This window comes from Urocitellus parryii (genome assembly GCF_045843805.1).
Source record: "Urocitellus parryii isolate mUroPar1 chromosome 13 unlocalized genomic scaffold, mUroPar1.hap1 SUPER_13_unloc_14, whole genome shotgun sequence".
Taxonomy (NCBI): Eukaryota; Metazoa; Chordata; class Mammalia; order Rodentia; family Sciuridae; genus Urocitellus; species Urocitellus parryii.
Window position 1 is genome coordinate 563,605 of NW_027551766.1, and position 15,615 is coordinate 579,219.

General features: G+C 37.1%; 1 protein-coding gene across 1 annotated transcript; it reads left to right on the forward strand.

Moving 5' to 3' along the window:
* The first annotated feature begins 29 nt into the window (after positions 1–29).
* On the forward strand, positions 30–13,729 carry LOC144251377 (cadherin-19-like). Its single transcript, XM_077794344.1, has 4 exons — positions 30–200; positions 8,934–9,051; positions 11,130–11,381; positions 13,239–13,729. Exons 1-4 carry the CDS (start codon positions 30–32, stop codon positions 13,727–13,729), a joined length of 1,032 nt encoding a protein of 343 aa, XP_077650470.1.
* Positions 13,730–15,615: the final 1,886 nt, after the last annotated feature.

Consider the following 15,615-nt stretch of genomic DNA (forward strand, 5'->3'; position numbering starts at 1 on the left):
TCGGGAGTCCACAGAGGGGCAGGCAGGTCATGGTGGAGAGTGTGGGTCTGGCCCCACCTGGGACTTCACAATCCTTCCTCACTGTAGCAGCTGGTTTGGGCTTCCCCTGCCAAGCCCCCTCGGGTCCCATCTGCCATCAGTTCTGGAGGGTGACTGCAGATGTTCCCAAGGAACTTGCTGCTGTGTCTCTGCAGATGGAGGTAGGAGGTATATGAGCAATGACAGTCAACTTCTCCTTTTATTTTATGTACTTGTCACTGTGTGGCATGGTTATTTTGCCACCTGAAGAGGGAGAAGAGTCTGTGAAATTCCTTCGCCCCTCATTATCAGGTTATCGCTAAGTGTGGTCCGGTATCTTCATCCACCTTTCTATAAATACTGATAATTGGGTAAGTGCCCTGTTAGACCCAAGTGATCCCCATTTATGGAGGAAGGCAGTCACGTCTTCATTTTATACCGACGTGGACCTGGGTAAGGCAGTTGTGTGATGTGATGTTGACTCCCATGGCGCTGACTCAATCCAGAAACTCAACATTTATTTTTCAGCCAGCAGAAGTAGACTATTATTATTTGGTACCAGAAGCATCCGGGAATGTTTCCATATTGAACATTGCTACTTTATGTATTAATTATTATATAATTACACCAGCATAATGTGCATTAGGTACTTAATACATTACATTAATTTAAAATTCCCATTTGAAATGATTTAAAAATGTGCTCTAGTAATTACATGAAGTCATGATTATTACTTATACTCTTGACATTAGCAGCAGTTTCAGGAGCTGCTTTTTGGGGTCCCTGGAGTGAACAGATAATCTCTTATTATGCTCTGTGGTCAAATTGAATCTGATGTCCTAGCAGGACCAGGAGGATATTGACATAGTATCTCCTGAAATAGGAAGGAGGGACCTCGAAGGGCTGTCCCAGACCTCTGAGAGCAGCCTGTGTCCATAGACACCCAGCACTTAGAGCAGCCATCATTGATTTCTATCATGAATCTTCTTCCTGGTAACCTGGCCTTGACCCTCATCACCCAGAGCAATGGGGCATGTTCAGGCTTTTTCAGAATCAGATGCATCTATATACGGTCAGACTCTCAAGCACAAGCTATGATTTATGATCAAATGATCACTGTAATTGTGCCTGGGTTTTTGGATGGATCCAGTGGAGATTCTAACTTTTACCCCAAACAACATTATGAAGTAGAATATGGAGCTGTTGGGGATTCCTGGAGGTGAGTGTGTGTGTGTGTGTGTGTGTGTGTGTGTGTGTGTGTGTGTGTTTCTGTCTATTCAAAGTGTTGTACTTTGGGAATGACTCTAATTTGGTGAACGTCAATACATTCGTGCAGTCAGTCACTGACTATCCTGATAGGTTGGGAATAAAGTTTCTCTGATATCGAGAAGAGGATCAAGGGACAGGATACCTACGAAGAAAGGTGAATAGAGAGAAAAAAATTTTTTTCAGACACAAGAAAATGAATGAAACAGAAAATAGATACAAGAGTAGAAAAGAACAGGAAATAAAAGGGTGAAGAAGATAGAAGACATAAAAAAGCACATTTCCAGGATGAAACCCAAATCGTGGGCAGCAATGTCACTTCTGTGCTTCTTAGCTTTTACTTCTGTGTCCCTGGTGTGGTTTGCTCCGACCAAACGGCTCTTCACCAATTTGAACTGAAGCTGGGTTGTGGATCCCTCTTGTCTCCTGCCCTGAGGGAGCATGAAATAGATTGTCCTCTAAGTTGTGTGGAAACCGAGGAAGAAACATAGCTAGATTTTGGACTTGTAAGAGCAAGTCCCTGCAGCCAGGGCAAGGAGTGGATGGGTGGGTGAGATGAATGTTTTCTGTACATTCAGATAGAAATCATGTGTTTGTGAATTCACCACAAAATAGGAAACAATCCTAGTGTGTGACCCCTCCCAAGACAAGGCATGTCCAGCCCCAGAGTCCATAGAACATGCAACTCCTATGGGAAGGATAGTCGTCCATGGCCAGACCTGAGCAGGCACCTGCACAGGTCTTGACAGAAGGCCACAGGTAAGGAAAAGCCAGTGGCCTTATCTGATCACCAGGGGTGCTGAGCGCAGCTGACACTGGCACATCTAGGCCCTAATGTCTGAATGTTGGTGTCCTGACCCAAATTCATATGTTGGAATTTAACTCTGAAGGGGATGGTGCTGGAGATGGGGTCTGGGGGAGGTGGTGATGGGTCTTGGGAGCTCCACCTGGTGAATGATGTTATTCTCCTTATAAAAAGGCTCCAGAGAGGCTCAGTGTGGCACTCATCCTGTCTCTTCTGCCATGTGAGGAGATGGCAAGAAGACTCCATCTATGGAACAGGACTCCGCCAGACACTAGATCTGCTGACTAGTGGATCTTGAACTTTCCAGCCTCCGGAACTATGAGAAATAAGTCCCTATGCATTATAAACTGCCCAGCCGATGACATTTTGCTACAGTATCCCACACAATCTAAGATACAGATTGAATCAATCTGGGTCATGGCTGGATTAAGTACATGTCATTACAAGATCGTGGACTATTTGCCCAGCATGTATTTAGAGAAGGGTTCAGCTCTACAGCAGGGAGACAGAAGAGGGGCCCTCTGTTGCCCCCTCACTCCCAGCTCTGACTGCAAGGTCCAGAGCACATCACCTTGGTCTCAACCTTGCGTGTCCCTTCAAGCTCCACATTCTCACCCTGCATTCCTCCGTGGACTTGTGTGAGTCCCACACTGGCTGCTGAGAACAGTCCCTGCAAATAAGCATCCTGTGTTTTCCCCAAGAGGAAATATAGCGGTAATATTCTCTCTGTCTCTTCACCTTGGGTGGTAATTGGCATCCCTTATGAACTGTGTGAATCAGAGTGAGTTGCTTTAGTCAAGTCCTAACCAGAGAAGCGGGGGGCACCAGGAAGTGGTGAAACAGAGGCTCTTAGGCTCATATGCTTAATGACAAGAACTATCACAAAAGTCTCTTCCAGAAACCCCAGCTTTGCACAAAGATCACTGCAACCTTTCACAGTCCCTTCTTCAAGGATGACCACCGTTCAACAACCATTTCATCTTGGAGTGATGCCTCCCGTGTTATTGATCCTTGTAGCCAAAGATGATTGTTTCAAAATATTTTATGTAATTTTACCATTTTTGCTTTTGGAAATTGTCTCCTTGCTTCTAACTCCTGTATACATAGAGTTCACCATGGTGCATGCATTCTTGTTGCAGGGCTTTTCTTCGATCATTGTGATTCATCTTGAGAGGGCCTATTCAGGTTGACATTTGGAACCCACAGATGTAGACACTAACATCAGATGTAAACCCAGGGAGGGATTTTTACATCTGGTAGGGACACACTCCCTGCTGATATTGGACAGTTGCAAATGAACCATATTCTAGAATCCCAATGAAGACGGATGGCCAAGGAAGAGTCCAACAGCCAGCTCTGGAGATGGGACAGTGTCCAATTCTGCCTTAGATCCATGAAGCCCAGTGGCCCCTGCAGGGGACATTTGATGGTGGTCTGCTTTGGGCCCTTTCACTTTAGCCTCACAACCCTGAAACAACAATTATGGGTATCACAAGAGAGAATGGATACCATTAGAGGACCAAAGGTCTCCTTTGCTCTCCAATATTTCCTTCTGGATTTCTGTGGCACCTATTGGTACTAGAAGTTCCTGGGTTTGGCTGCTACAGGTTTGAGGGACATTACACGAGGAAGATCCCTGGAAGCCACTATCTGGCCTCAGTGTGTTAGTGGGGAGGTAGTTTTTCCCTGAGAAGGTGGTGGTTGTGTGGCGGCCCAGGGAAGGCATAGGACTAGCAGCTGGGAGTAGGGAAGGCAGTGCAGGTTGCCTCAGAACTTGTAGAGAGAGTGCTGTGGTCAGGGCGTGGACAGCCTGTACGTCACTAGTGGAAAACCATGTAGGGGAGAGGTGGGATACCCAGAAAAGAGGAAGACAGAGGTGGAGAGGAAATCCATCCTGAGCACACAATTCACTTTTTTTAAACCCCACGTGGGTACCTCGGTAAGCACAGTGCACTGAAGGATGTGAGTGGGAAGGCTGGAGACACTGGATCACATTCACCAAGGGACCGTCACACACCTGCATCACCTGCCCGCAGGGTGGGGATCATCATGTGCTGAATATGAAAGGATAAGAAAATGTAAAGAAGTGATATTATTCTTCATAAATGTTCCTAGGGCCAGTTCTATCTAACATGATCGATTTTGATTCCCAGAGAAGCTGAGATTCTAGTGTTAAATGGTGTGTGTGTGTGTGTGTGTGTGTGTGTGTGTGTGTGTGAGTGTGTGCAAGTATCTATCGGTGTGTGCACATATGCATATGTAAGCACAGCTATGTGAAGATGGATGTGGGTGTCCCACATTGGCCCATGGCCAATTTGACTTTGGAATACCCTGGAGGAAGGCCCAGGCAGCTGAGCGCCCCTGTGAATATCAGCTTCAGTGTGGGCATGGTGTCAAGCAGATGTAAGAATGTCCCTAGTGTCTGGGACAAGGGCAGGGCCTCTGAAGGAGCTCCTCTTATGCTGTGTCTCCTGAAAGCCACAGAGGTTGGAGGAAACCAGGGGAGACTTTGAAAGCAGACAGTTCCTGCTCTGTGGCCACAAGGCTTTGGCCATTTGTGTGATGTCCTTGAGTTCTAAACTTCTCATCTATCAGATAGAGATCACAGTATCTCCTTACAGGGCCTCGGGGGGCATCAGATATGACAGATCCAATATGCCCACCATGTAGGGGGTACCCCATGGCGGCAAGCCACTATGACAATGATTCAATGACTAAGAATTTTTCATTAATGTTGAAAATGAATTTTCAAGAGTCATAGGAAAGATCAGTCCTTGACTTTCCTCAACTTTTCCTAAAATCACATCTCATTAGACAAGTAATACCAGCTCCTTGTAAATATCCAAACAATAGAAAAGTCAATAAGATCAAAATCCGCTTTTTGGAAAGGCTTCTATGGCATAGCCTTCAAGATATTCCCTCTGGTAGGGAGTGGTGGTGCATACCTGTAATCCCACTGCTGGGGGCGGTGGGGGGAGTGGGGTTTCTGAAAGAGGAGGATCACGAGTTCAAAGCCAGCCTCAGCAACTTAGCAAGGCCCTAAGCAACTCAGTGAGACCCTGTACCCATTACCACTCCTCCAAAGAAATATATATATATATATATATATATATATATATATATATATATATATATATACTACACACACACACACACACACACACACACACACACACACACACATATACCCACTGCACTGATAAACCTTTATGTGTACTTACATGTGGATCATTTTTGCATTTATTGAATCATATACTGCATAATCTTTTATAATTTTTTTGAAAATTAAACTTGGTTATTTTATTTTATTTTATTTTATTTTTTTGATACTAGGGATTGGACTCAGGGTCACTTGACCACTGAGCCACATTCCCAGACCTTTCTTGTATTTTATTTAGAGACAGGGTCTCACTGAGTTCCTTAGTGCCTCACCATTGCTGAGCAACTTGTGTACATTGATACAGCAGGAGTAGGAGCCGTTTATTGTAGGATAAAATCGGTATTTATACATTCAACACAGCTTATCTAATTAACATAAACTAGATACAGCAGTCAACCAATAAGGAATCTCCATACTTAATGGCTCGCTGGTGTTACTTCACAAACCACTTTCTGTGTATTGATTCAATTTATATTTTATAATCTTTAGCAATTTACTCCTAGACTTATTTTAGAAGTAGGTTTTATTGGTAGCTGATCTGCAAGAAAAGGAAACAGAGTCAAATATATTATTGGAGACAATAGCAGCTTCTTAGTGTAGTTGTCAAAAAATTTGTTCTTTTCGAACGAGGATAATGAAGCTAGGAGTGACATTTTAGTAAGTGGTCCTACGTATGCCTCTTCTCTGGAAAAATACACAGTGCAGTGATTATCTTTCTTCCCATGATTATCTTCAGAGCCAAACACTATTTTTACTCCATCAAATAATTAAGTGGAAACTTATGAAACTGCCAATATTAGACCATCTTTGACCCACAAATGTTAATCTCATTTACTTCTACCTATTATATCTCTGCCCTCTTGGTTTTCACAGGCTAGCATTTGGTCTGGGTGAAACTTTCCCCATTAACTCATGTTTTACTCAAGAATTAGTTCACTTGCTCTACTTCTGGCCTAAAAATACTTCCCTGTCTTTCACAGGAAACCTCAGATTATTTTCTTGCTTTTTAACCATTATTTTTGGTCTATATCTACTCTGTATATTATAAATATCATATTATACATTTATCTGTATGTCTCTGTCTTTTACATAAGAAATGTCCTGGTTGGCCTTCTCTGTTCCATTTCTTTTTTCAGTAACTTTATATCCTACCTGTAAGGACAGTAGCAAACCCAGGGAAAGAGAAATGTGCCTGATAATCCTCCTGTAAATCTCTTATCTCAAAACATCTGAGAATGAGATTGCATTGTCATTCTGAGCCAGCCCTTTCCTTACATAAAACTCAAGGTTAAATGGGGTCAATAAGAGGATTTATTCAAAAGGGTTATGGCAAGATTAGTTGAAATAATATATAGAATAGCATTGAATCCATTGATGAATCCCTATTAAAAGACTCTCTAGGCTGGCACAATGTATTTCCATCATAGAGTTCACAGTACTATAGATAGGAAATTGAATGTAGTATATGAGAAAGACATGGGGCAAAATTCTACCCACAGAGAAAGGAGGAAATTAAAAGTATGAGCTCTTGACATTTGTTGTAATTTGGAATTATTTGATTGCCTCTATTTCTAGTCTTTTTAATCATGGTGACTTGTTGTATGTTCTTAACTTTTCAACTTGTCTTTGCTTCTCTCATAAATATAGAAGGGCAGAAATGAGTCCCAAGTTAGTCAACGTAAGTAAATCGTTTAGACCTCTGGGCAATGTAACAAACAGGATTTTCTTTGAATTTTATTGAAAAATTAACACAAAGTCCTTTTCAATGTTATTTTGAAAGGAAAAATGAATATTCTCAGTGAAGAAATTTTAGTGTTGTCCTTTGTTAGAGATTTTTTTTGTTTTCATGAAAAGTGTACATGTCTCGTGTTCAAGGTTAATTCAATTGAATCAATGGTTCCTCATATGGACTGATTGGATTCTTATGTTTTAAAGCACTGGAATCCAATAAAGCATATTTTATTTGAGGCTCAATTTATAAAGCAAAGAGAAGTGTAATTATGTTTGTTAAAAGGAGACAGAGTTTTGAATCCTTGCCCTCTCGGTCTACTAATACTATAATTGGGATAGTATTTTAAATGTAATTCAAAATATATTCAAAGCCTCTGCAGTCTTCTTAAGCCTTTATATTCAAAGTGGAGATTTTCACCATATACTCAAAATTTTGTGTTCAATATGGAGCATCAGGTGATAAGATAAAGTATGTGGTGTCTAAAAATCTAGAGTGTATGTGACATCAAAAATGATGTCATAAAAATCAATTTTAGAGTATGCCATCAATCTTACCTTGCTATTCATATAAGATTACTAATATCACTTAGGACAACACCCTGTACAAATATCAACAAGAGAATGTTTTCACAAAGAAAACTTAATAGAAATATGCCAATTGGACAATAAATTCTTTGATTAGTTAAAGCACAGGATCCTAAAGATGAATTTGAAAGTGTTCATGTCTACAGTTTTTAAACTTAGAAAACTTGAAAGTAGTAAAGCTGAGATTCACAGTATGAGCCTGTTAGGACTTGTCCCCTCCTTACACAAAAACCTACACAAAACAACTTATACAAAAGCATATGATATTTTGAAATTAAAGTACCATCCTGATTCAACACTTGCATTTATTACTTTAAACATGCATTGAATGAAAATGTTTTCTTTTATTGTATTATTTAGTTATCACAAATTTATTATTTACTTGGGGAGGTTATGAAAAAACTATAAATGAATGCAGAGAAATAGACAAATTGCATTAGCCTCACAATGTTCTTCATGCATGTAGAGAGAAATCTGTTATTTGAAATATAGCTTCATAAATTTGTAATTGCCATCATGCAACTGAGGATGGTTTTGTCTGACACATTGTTAAAAGCACTTTAACTATAGAAAATTTAAAACACTAGCTTCTATACTCAATTTACTTCAATTTTCAGAATTAATCACAATCTCACTATGCTATCTTGACAAGCATATCTTTTTTTGACAATAATGAACTACTTGACTGACACATTCATGTTTTGAAATAAAAGAATTAATTCAGAACTGATGTGTTCATATCTGCATTACTTCATCATTTTATTATCTGAGATAAATAGTGGAATATATTTTGATTGAAAACACTTTTCTTATAATCTTTATGGGTCAAAGGAAATCATATACTTTGCCCCTGAGCTTTAAATGCCTTATTCCCTCAAATCAATTAAAAAACTCATTACTTTAGCAAATACTTTAGTAAGACAATAACTCTACCCGTTTTGAACTCAGTATAAAAAGGAAATGTATAAATTCAGCAAGTCATAATGACTGGATTTCAGAAGAAGTAAGAATAAAGAAGGAAGTAAAGAAAGAAGGAAAGGGAAAATGTAGGAAAGGAGGGTAAAAGATGATGTCAAAATATAGCAACAATGTTCGAAGAACTTCCAACAAATTTAGCTTCTGGAATCCACATGATCCATTTGTGAGAATGTATTATATAAAATCATAACCCTCTTTATAAATCACAACATACAAATTATTGTTGCCTAAGAAAATTTTTAATCTTCTCCATGATTTGACAATTACCCATCTGTTGTGTCCCTAATTATTTGGCTAAAGTACTTAATAAAAGCTGAAAATAATAATAGCAGTGATAATTGCCCTGAATCAATACAGCAATGATAAAAGTCTGTCCCTGTCTTCTCGTAGGTGATTCAAACCATCAGCACAGTAGACAGAGATGAATCTATAGAAGACCACCACTTTTATTTCACTCTCTCTGCAGAAGACACAAACAACTCAAGTTTCACAATCAGAGATAATCAAGGTAACACCATTCAGTCATAATGATTTTTGACTCATTTTTCGTAAATCACTTTTTTATTTTAATGGAACTTGAGGCATTGTTTTCACACTGTTTTTAATATCATAATGTCAAGAAATAAAGCAAAAGAGTAATAATAAAAAAGTAAAAAAAAAAAATAAACCACCTCAGAGTCAAGTTCTGAAAATACTGGCCACACTTCCTTCTCACTGCATTTTTTCAAATTAGAGATGGGTTTTTAAAGTCACAGTGGCTATAAGATCTTTTCTGTCTGACCCGGCAAACTTCATTGCAATCCTAGATTCTCGATTCCTTCGTTATCTTTTTCTTTTTACATTTATTTTTTTAGTTGTACTTGGACACAATACTTTTATTTCACTTATTTATTTTTAATGTGGTGCTGAGGATCAAAACCAGGGCCTCACAAGTGCTAGGCAAGTGCTCTACCACTGAGCCACAACCCTAGCTGTTCATTCATATCTTAATCTTCAGTATTTGTCTGAAGAGAAAATACCCTTAGTGTACTGTGAGGTGAGCTTTTTTTGATTTAAAAATGTTTAAAGTCATCAATAAGGAGTTATAAATATATGAAAGTTGTTTATTTTTTTTTCTTTTCCCTCTAAACAACAGTATTTTATAAATCAAAGGATAAAATATTCTGGAAGGACTTTGGGTAGAAAAAGAATTTCTCTTCCTTTTGTGTAGAAGTGGATTAATTATAGAAGGCCATTCTGCTCCTTTTAAATTTGCTTTAGGAAGAGATATTTGGCCATAATATAGATTTCTATTTAAACCTTTCTTTTTACCTCAAATATATAAGCCACACAATATCTATGACCAGATACCTGAGCCGTTCCTCCCCACCACTGGGTCTAGTCTCCAATTCAGAGGTGCCTTTGGTGGGAGAGGGCACAGACACATGTCTCTATTTTATTTGTATCAAATTCTTAGTGAAAGTAGTTCAAATATATTTAGAAAAAAATCCCACAAGTATCAAATATAATATGTCTTATACATCTTTATAATAATTCAAAATATATTACTGAGGCAAAATAAATATAGCAAAACCTAAATAATACAAGTTTGGTTTAATGTTTGTAGTCCCAAGTAAGGTAATAAAACACATTGAATTGAAAAGATGAGAACCATTTCTCACCACTTAAATCTGCCTCGTACATAAATTTCATGGGTTTTATGGACTTCAAGAGCATTATCTTTTTAGCATTGAAAAGATGATTTGGAAAAAGTTTTAACTACATATGCATTTCAAGAAGATTTCATTTATTTGCACTTTACTATCATCTTATAAAGCAGACTGATGGATTCAGAACATACTTAGGTATGGCAAAACTATTCTGAATAAAAAAAAATACAGAGGAAATATAGATCTAAGACCCAAAGAATCACATTGACAAACATCATTCAGAATATTTTGGGACCTCGGGAAAAACAATTTTACATTTTGAGTATGTGTTGGCCATTTTCATTAATATTTTGAGTGGCTTCTCTAGATAAAAATTGTTTGAAGATTCTCTGAATTTTAAAAATAAAATGAGTGAAGTAAAAATGAGATATCCTACTATTTATTATCTTTCCCTAAAAGTAAAATCAGTTCCTTTTTCTAATTAGAAAACCTACTATTTGAGATCACATGCTTTAATAGTTATATAATAGAAAATCTATGTATTCCTAGGATGTATGAAAATAATGGGCTCTAGATGTTAGAAAAAGCAGTGTTAGTGCAGTTGATCCAAATAAAACTGGTAGCATCTGCATAAAATTAATGCTAGTAACCCCTATAAATGCTCATATGTGGCTATAGAAATGTTTTCTCTGCTCTGCTTTTATTTTCCATATTTCTCAAAAACGTTTTAGAACTGATTTAAATAATTAATCTCATTTCACAATTTGGTAATGTCAAAGCATTAATTAATTTTCAGGGAACCTTCAAGTTGTCTTTTAATCAAAAATTTTCTCTTTAATTTGAACTTATTTAATCATATCTCTATAGTAGTGGCTCTAATACACAAGATGGATTGATTTATTTTATGTTGTTGATAAATTTTGGTATCTTGTTTTAGATAACACAGCTACAATTTTGACTAATAGAAGTGGGTTTAGCCTTCAAGAAGAGCCCAACTTCTTCATAACCATTTTAATTGCAGACAACGGGATCCCATCACTTACAAGTACAAACACACTTACCATACATGTCTGTGACTGTGACAACAGTGGGAATACACAGACCTGCAGTGATAAGAAACTCGTGCTTTTCTTGGGACTCAGGGTCGAAGTAATAATTGCTATTCTGATCTTCATTATGGTAATATGTGGTAAGTAGTGCTGAACTGAACATATCTCCACTTATTAAAGTAACATGATAAATATATAATTATGTTACAGCAGTATGGTTTAACTGCTATTCTAAATGTATTATAATTTTTAAACCAAATAGAATAATTGAAAAATAGAGTGGACAAATCCACATTTCAAACCGAAGATCACTGACCCTTCAATTTTAAGAGTATGTGTATGTATGCCAGTTTATAAATGTTTTGACATATGCATTGCACAAATATAAGATATTAAAATACCTAAGAACAATTGGGCACTTCTGTTGTCCAGAAAATTGTCCTCATGCCCTGCATGTGTTACAAAATTTTATCTTCATAGTAACCTTATGAAGTAACAGTGGTTATGGCCACCTTCCCTGTCCTCCCTGCTTCCCCAACCCTTTTAGAGGATTTTTGCATCTATGTTCATCAGTGATGTTGGTCTGTAGTTTTCTTTTCTTGCAGTATATTTGTCTGGTTTCAGTATCAAAAAGTGTTATTAGCCTCATAAAATGAATCTGGAAGTATTCCCTCTCCTAATTTTTCAGAAGATTTTGAGATGTACTGGAATTACTTCTTCAGTTGTTCAGTAGAATTCAGCATTGAAACCATGAGGTCCTAGAATTTAATATAGATTTTGATTATTGATTCAATATGCTTACTACTTATTGTTCTGTCCTGATTTCCAGTTTCTCCTTGGCACAGTGTTGGTAGCTATATATTTTTAGGAATTTATCTATTAATTCCAATTACTTGGTCTGTGATAGTTTACAGTATGTTTTATTATCCTTTATTTTCTGATATCAGTTATGATGCCTCATCTTTAATTTCTAATTTTACTAACCTGAGACTCCTCACCGTTTTCTTTTTGTATAAAATAGTACCAATATATTTATCTTTGTGAAAATTCTAACATCCCTTCATATATGTTTCAAATCCTATCCCTGATGTGCTGAAAAGATATGTAAATCCAAGGATGTAGAAAGGTTAGTTAGCTTAGATGTGCACACACACACACACACACACACACACACACACACACACAAGCATGCACCTGCATATGCACACACAGTTTTTCTTCTAATTAAAAAGTGTTCTGAAATTGTTCTGTTTCTACATTTTGCTAAAACTATTTTGTGTAATAAATATTGATCTGCACAAACCAGTATTATGCTTCAAATGCAAGATAGTTTGGAGTTTCTGAAATTAATGTGGTATCATGGGGCCCAGGCTCTGAAACAACTTTCTTAATTTGAAGATGACCTTTCTGTCTCCTAGCTGGGTCTTTCTGGGGATGTGATTTAAATGCTTTTAGGCTTTACTTTTCTCATCTGAAAGGGATATAACATATATGTAAATTTAATAAGAATTAAATCAATCAATAAATATAAATTTTTAGAAGATACTGACATATATTTTGTGGTCAATAAATACCAACTTAGAAAATAATCATGTCACAGAATGTCCCCTTAATGTGGAATATCAAACTGTCCTGTTCTGAACTTACTTTAACCGGACTCATTGGTCACTAAGTTTGCCAAGTGTATTCAGATTGGAAAAATGCTCTATTAATCTACTTGGTTCCATTTTACTATTTGAGAAAAGTAAAATTTGAATTCTAAATTGTTCACAGAAAACAGTTCAATGTATTTTCACAGTGTTTTCCCTCTAAGTCATCAGCCAGAATGTTTGTTATCTTCTTCCTTATGTCATTTTGCAAGTCCAGTTTTAAATTACTTTCTGTCACGTTATCTTCAAAATCAAGGTTGTGTCTGGAGCTTGTAACAAGCTCAGGATTGTGGAGTTCATTATGCTCTGTGTGTGTTCATTCATATTCTGATACATATTCTTCATCAGGGTTTATATTTTTGATGTTGGCTCTAAGACAACAAAGAAAGCAGATCCTCTTTCCTGAAAAAGGGGACGTCTTGGGAGAGAATATCTTCTGCTACGATGATGAAGGAGGTGGAGAAGAAGACACAGAGGCCTTCGACATCGCCGAGCTCAGAAACACCGCGGTGATGCAGGAACGCAGGGCTCAGAAGACCACCTCCGCGGAGATCCGGAGCCTCTACAGGCAGTCTCTGCAGGTGGGCCCCGACAGCGCCCTCTTCAGGAAATTCATCCTGGAGAAGCTGGAGGAGGCGGACTCGGACCCCTGCGCCCCACCCTTTGACTCCCTTCAGACCTACGCCTTTGAGGGCCTGGGGTCCTTGGCCGGCTCCCTGAGCTCCTTAGGGTCAACCGACACTGACCAGGATGAAAATTTTGATTACCTTAATGAGCTGGGACCTCGATTTAAAAGATTAGCATGTATATTTGGTTCTGCAGAGCACTCCAACAATTAGGACTTTTTACCATAAAAAAATCCCCAAAGTGCTAATGCCCATTTGAGCAAAATGCGTTGTGTGGTCTGGCTTTCTGCAGCGTGGTGAGCCTGAGTTTGTAGTTTTCCGATGTCCTTGAGTACATTGTCCTTAAAGAAAAATGTTGGAAGAGATGAACATAAATAGACCTCAATTGCTAGTGCAAGCCAGTGCCACCTCATGACTGCAATGTTCCTCATAAGATCCATTATATCCAGGGCAAATTCACAAAGTGTTTAATTGCCTAACCTGAGAAAGAGAATCAGGCCCTCCAATGTTGTTTCATTCGTTCAATTGTTTTATTCCCACAAATTAAGAAAAAAGCATTGATGAGTGAGGTTCCTGATGATATATACAGAGAAAATTTATCATCTGGAGAATCTGATGGTTACATAGACATGTAAAAACATTTATGTTACATTAATAAGCGGGACTGTGAAAGATTCTAGGAATCATTTGGGTTTGATATTTTAAAATTCTTGCCAAGAAGGCTCTTTAAACCTCATTTAAAATTTGTATGTATATTTGATATAAATGAATTACTCAGATTTATATAAGTTTGTGCTGTTTTCTATATTATAGTTTGACATTAAAGAGGTGCAGGAAAATATACTTTGGAATTTTTCATAGATTATTTTCATATTGCAACTGAATATATACTTTTATCATACCAAAATACAATGGTGAAAAGCATGTCAACATTTACTTATCATTAAATTTAAACTTTATAAAACTGGTATAAAGTATGAAAAATTTAAATAAATTTTTATTTCTACTAAAATGAGAAATAAGTGAAAGGATTCATTTTGATGCAAATTTGAAATTCTTTTTAAATATTATAATAAACCACACAGACTCATATCACTCATATTATAAAGTGTGATATGATTCTCAGCATTTCCTTTTCTATTAACAGCTTGCAATATAACTGATGTTCACTGCCATTTTTTAAAAATAGAAAATGAGGTGCAATAGTTACTTTTATTGTGATATTGTAAAGGAAATAAATGCTAAGCCATTGGCATAAAACTTTAGGGTAATATTATACTATAAGACAACACAACACTTTAATTTCCATCAACTTGTAAATAATGGCCCTTATGATATCCAAATCAAGATGGACTTCAAAAATTATAGTTTGAAATTAAAGCAGCGAATATGGTGCTCTTCAAAATGCTTCATATGACCTTTTTTTATTAATAGCATGTAAGACTGATCTGAACCAAATTGGCAATAGATTCTTAAATCAAAATCAAATATTTCAAGTCATTTTGAGTTTTGGTAGGGTAGTGGAATGTTCCATTTTCCCTCTAGACTTTGAAACTTGAACATCCATATTTTATAATTAAAAAATTTATTTTTATCATAAGGATCTAGGAATCATTAAGTTGGTGACACCAATATCAGTACTTTACAAAAAGATGAGAAAATCAGATAAGAAAAATAACAATTTAAGAAGCTAGTATAATTGAATTTGAAGATAGAAGATGCAGTAAATTCAAATGCATTAGCATCATTATGAACTAAGGAAAACATAAAAAACGCTGAACACAAATATTTTTAAAAGCTAAAACTTGTAAGTAGAATAGCAATGTATCAATTGATAGAAAGCTTGTACTTCTATCATACTGACATAGAAATCAGAAGTGTACTTAGGGCAATGATGGTGATTGGCTCCAAGAGGGCTTGCTCATCATGTTCACAAAGCAGAGTGATGTCATCTTGGCTGCAGAACTGGAAAGTGTGATAAACAACGGATGAATCAACCCATGGAAAACAGGTTGGAAAGACAGAAATGGGGTCTGTGGGGATCACAGTTGGTTCTGCCCTGGATGAAAGGCTGATGTGTTTGGAATAACAACTTATAA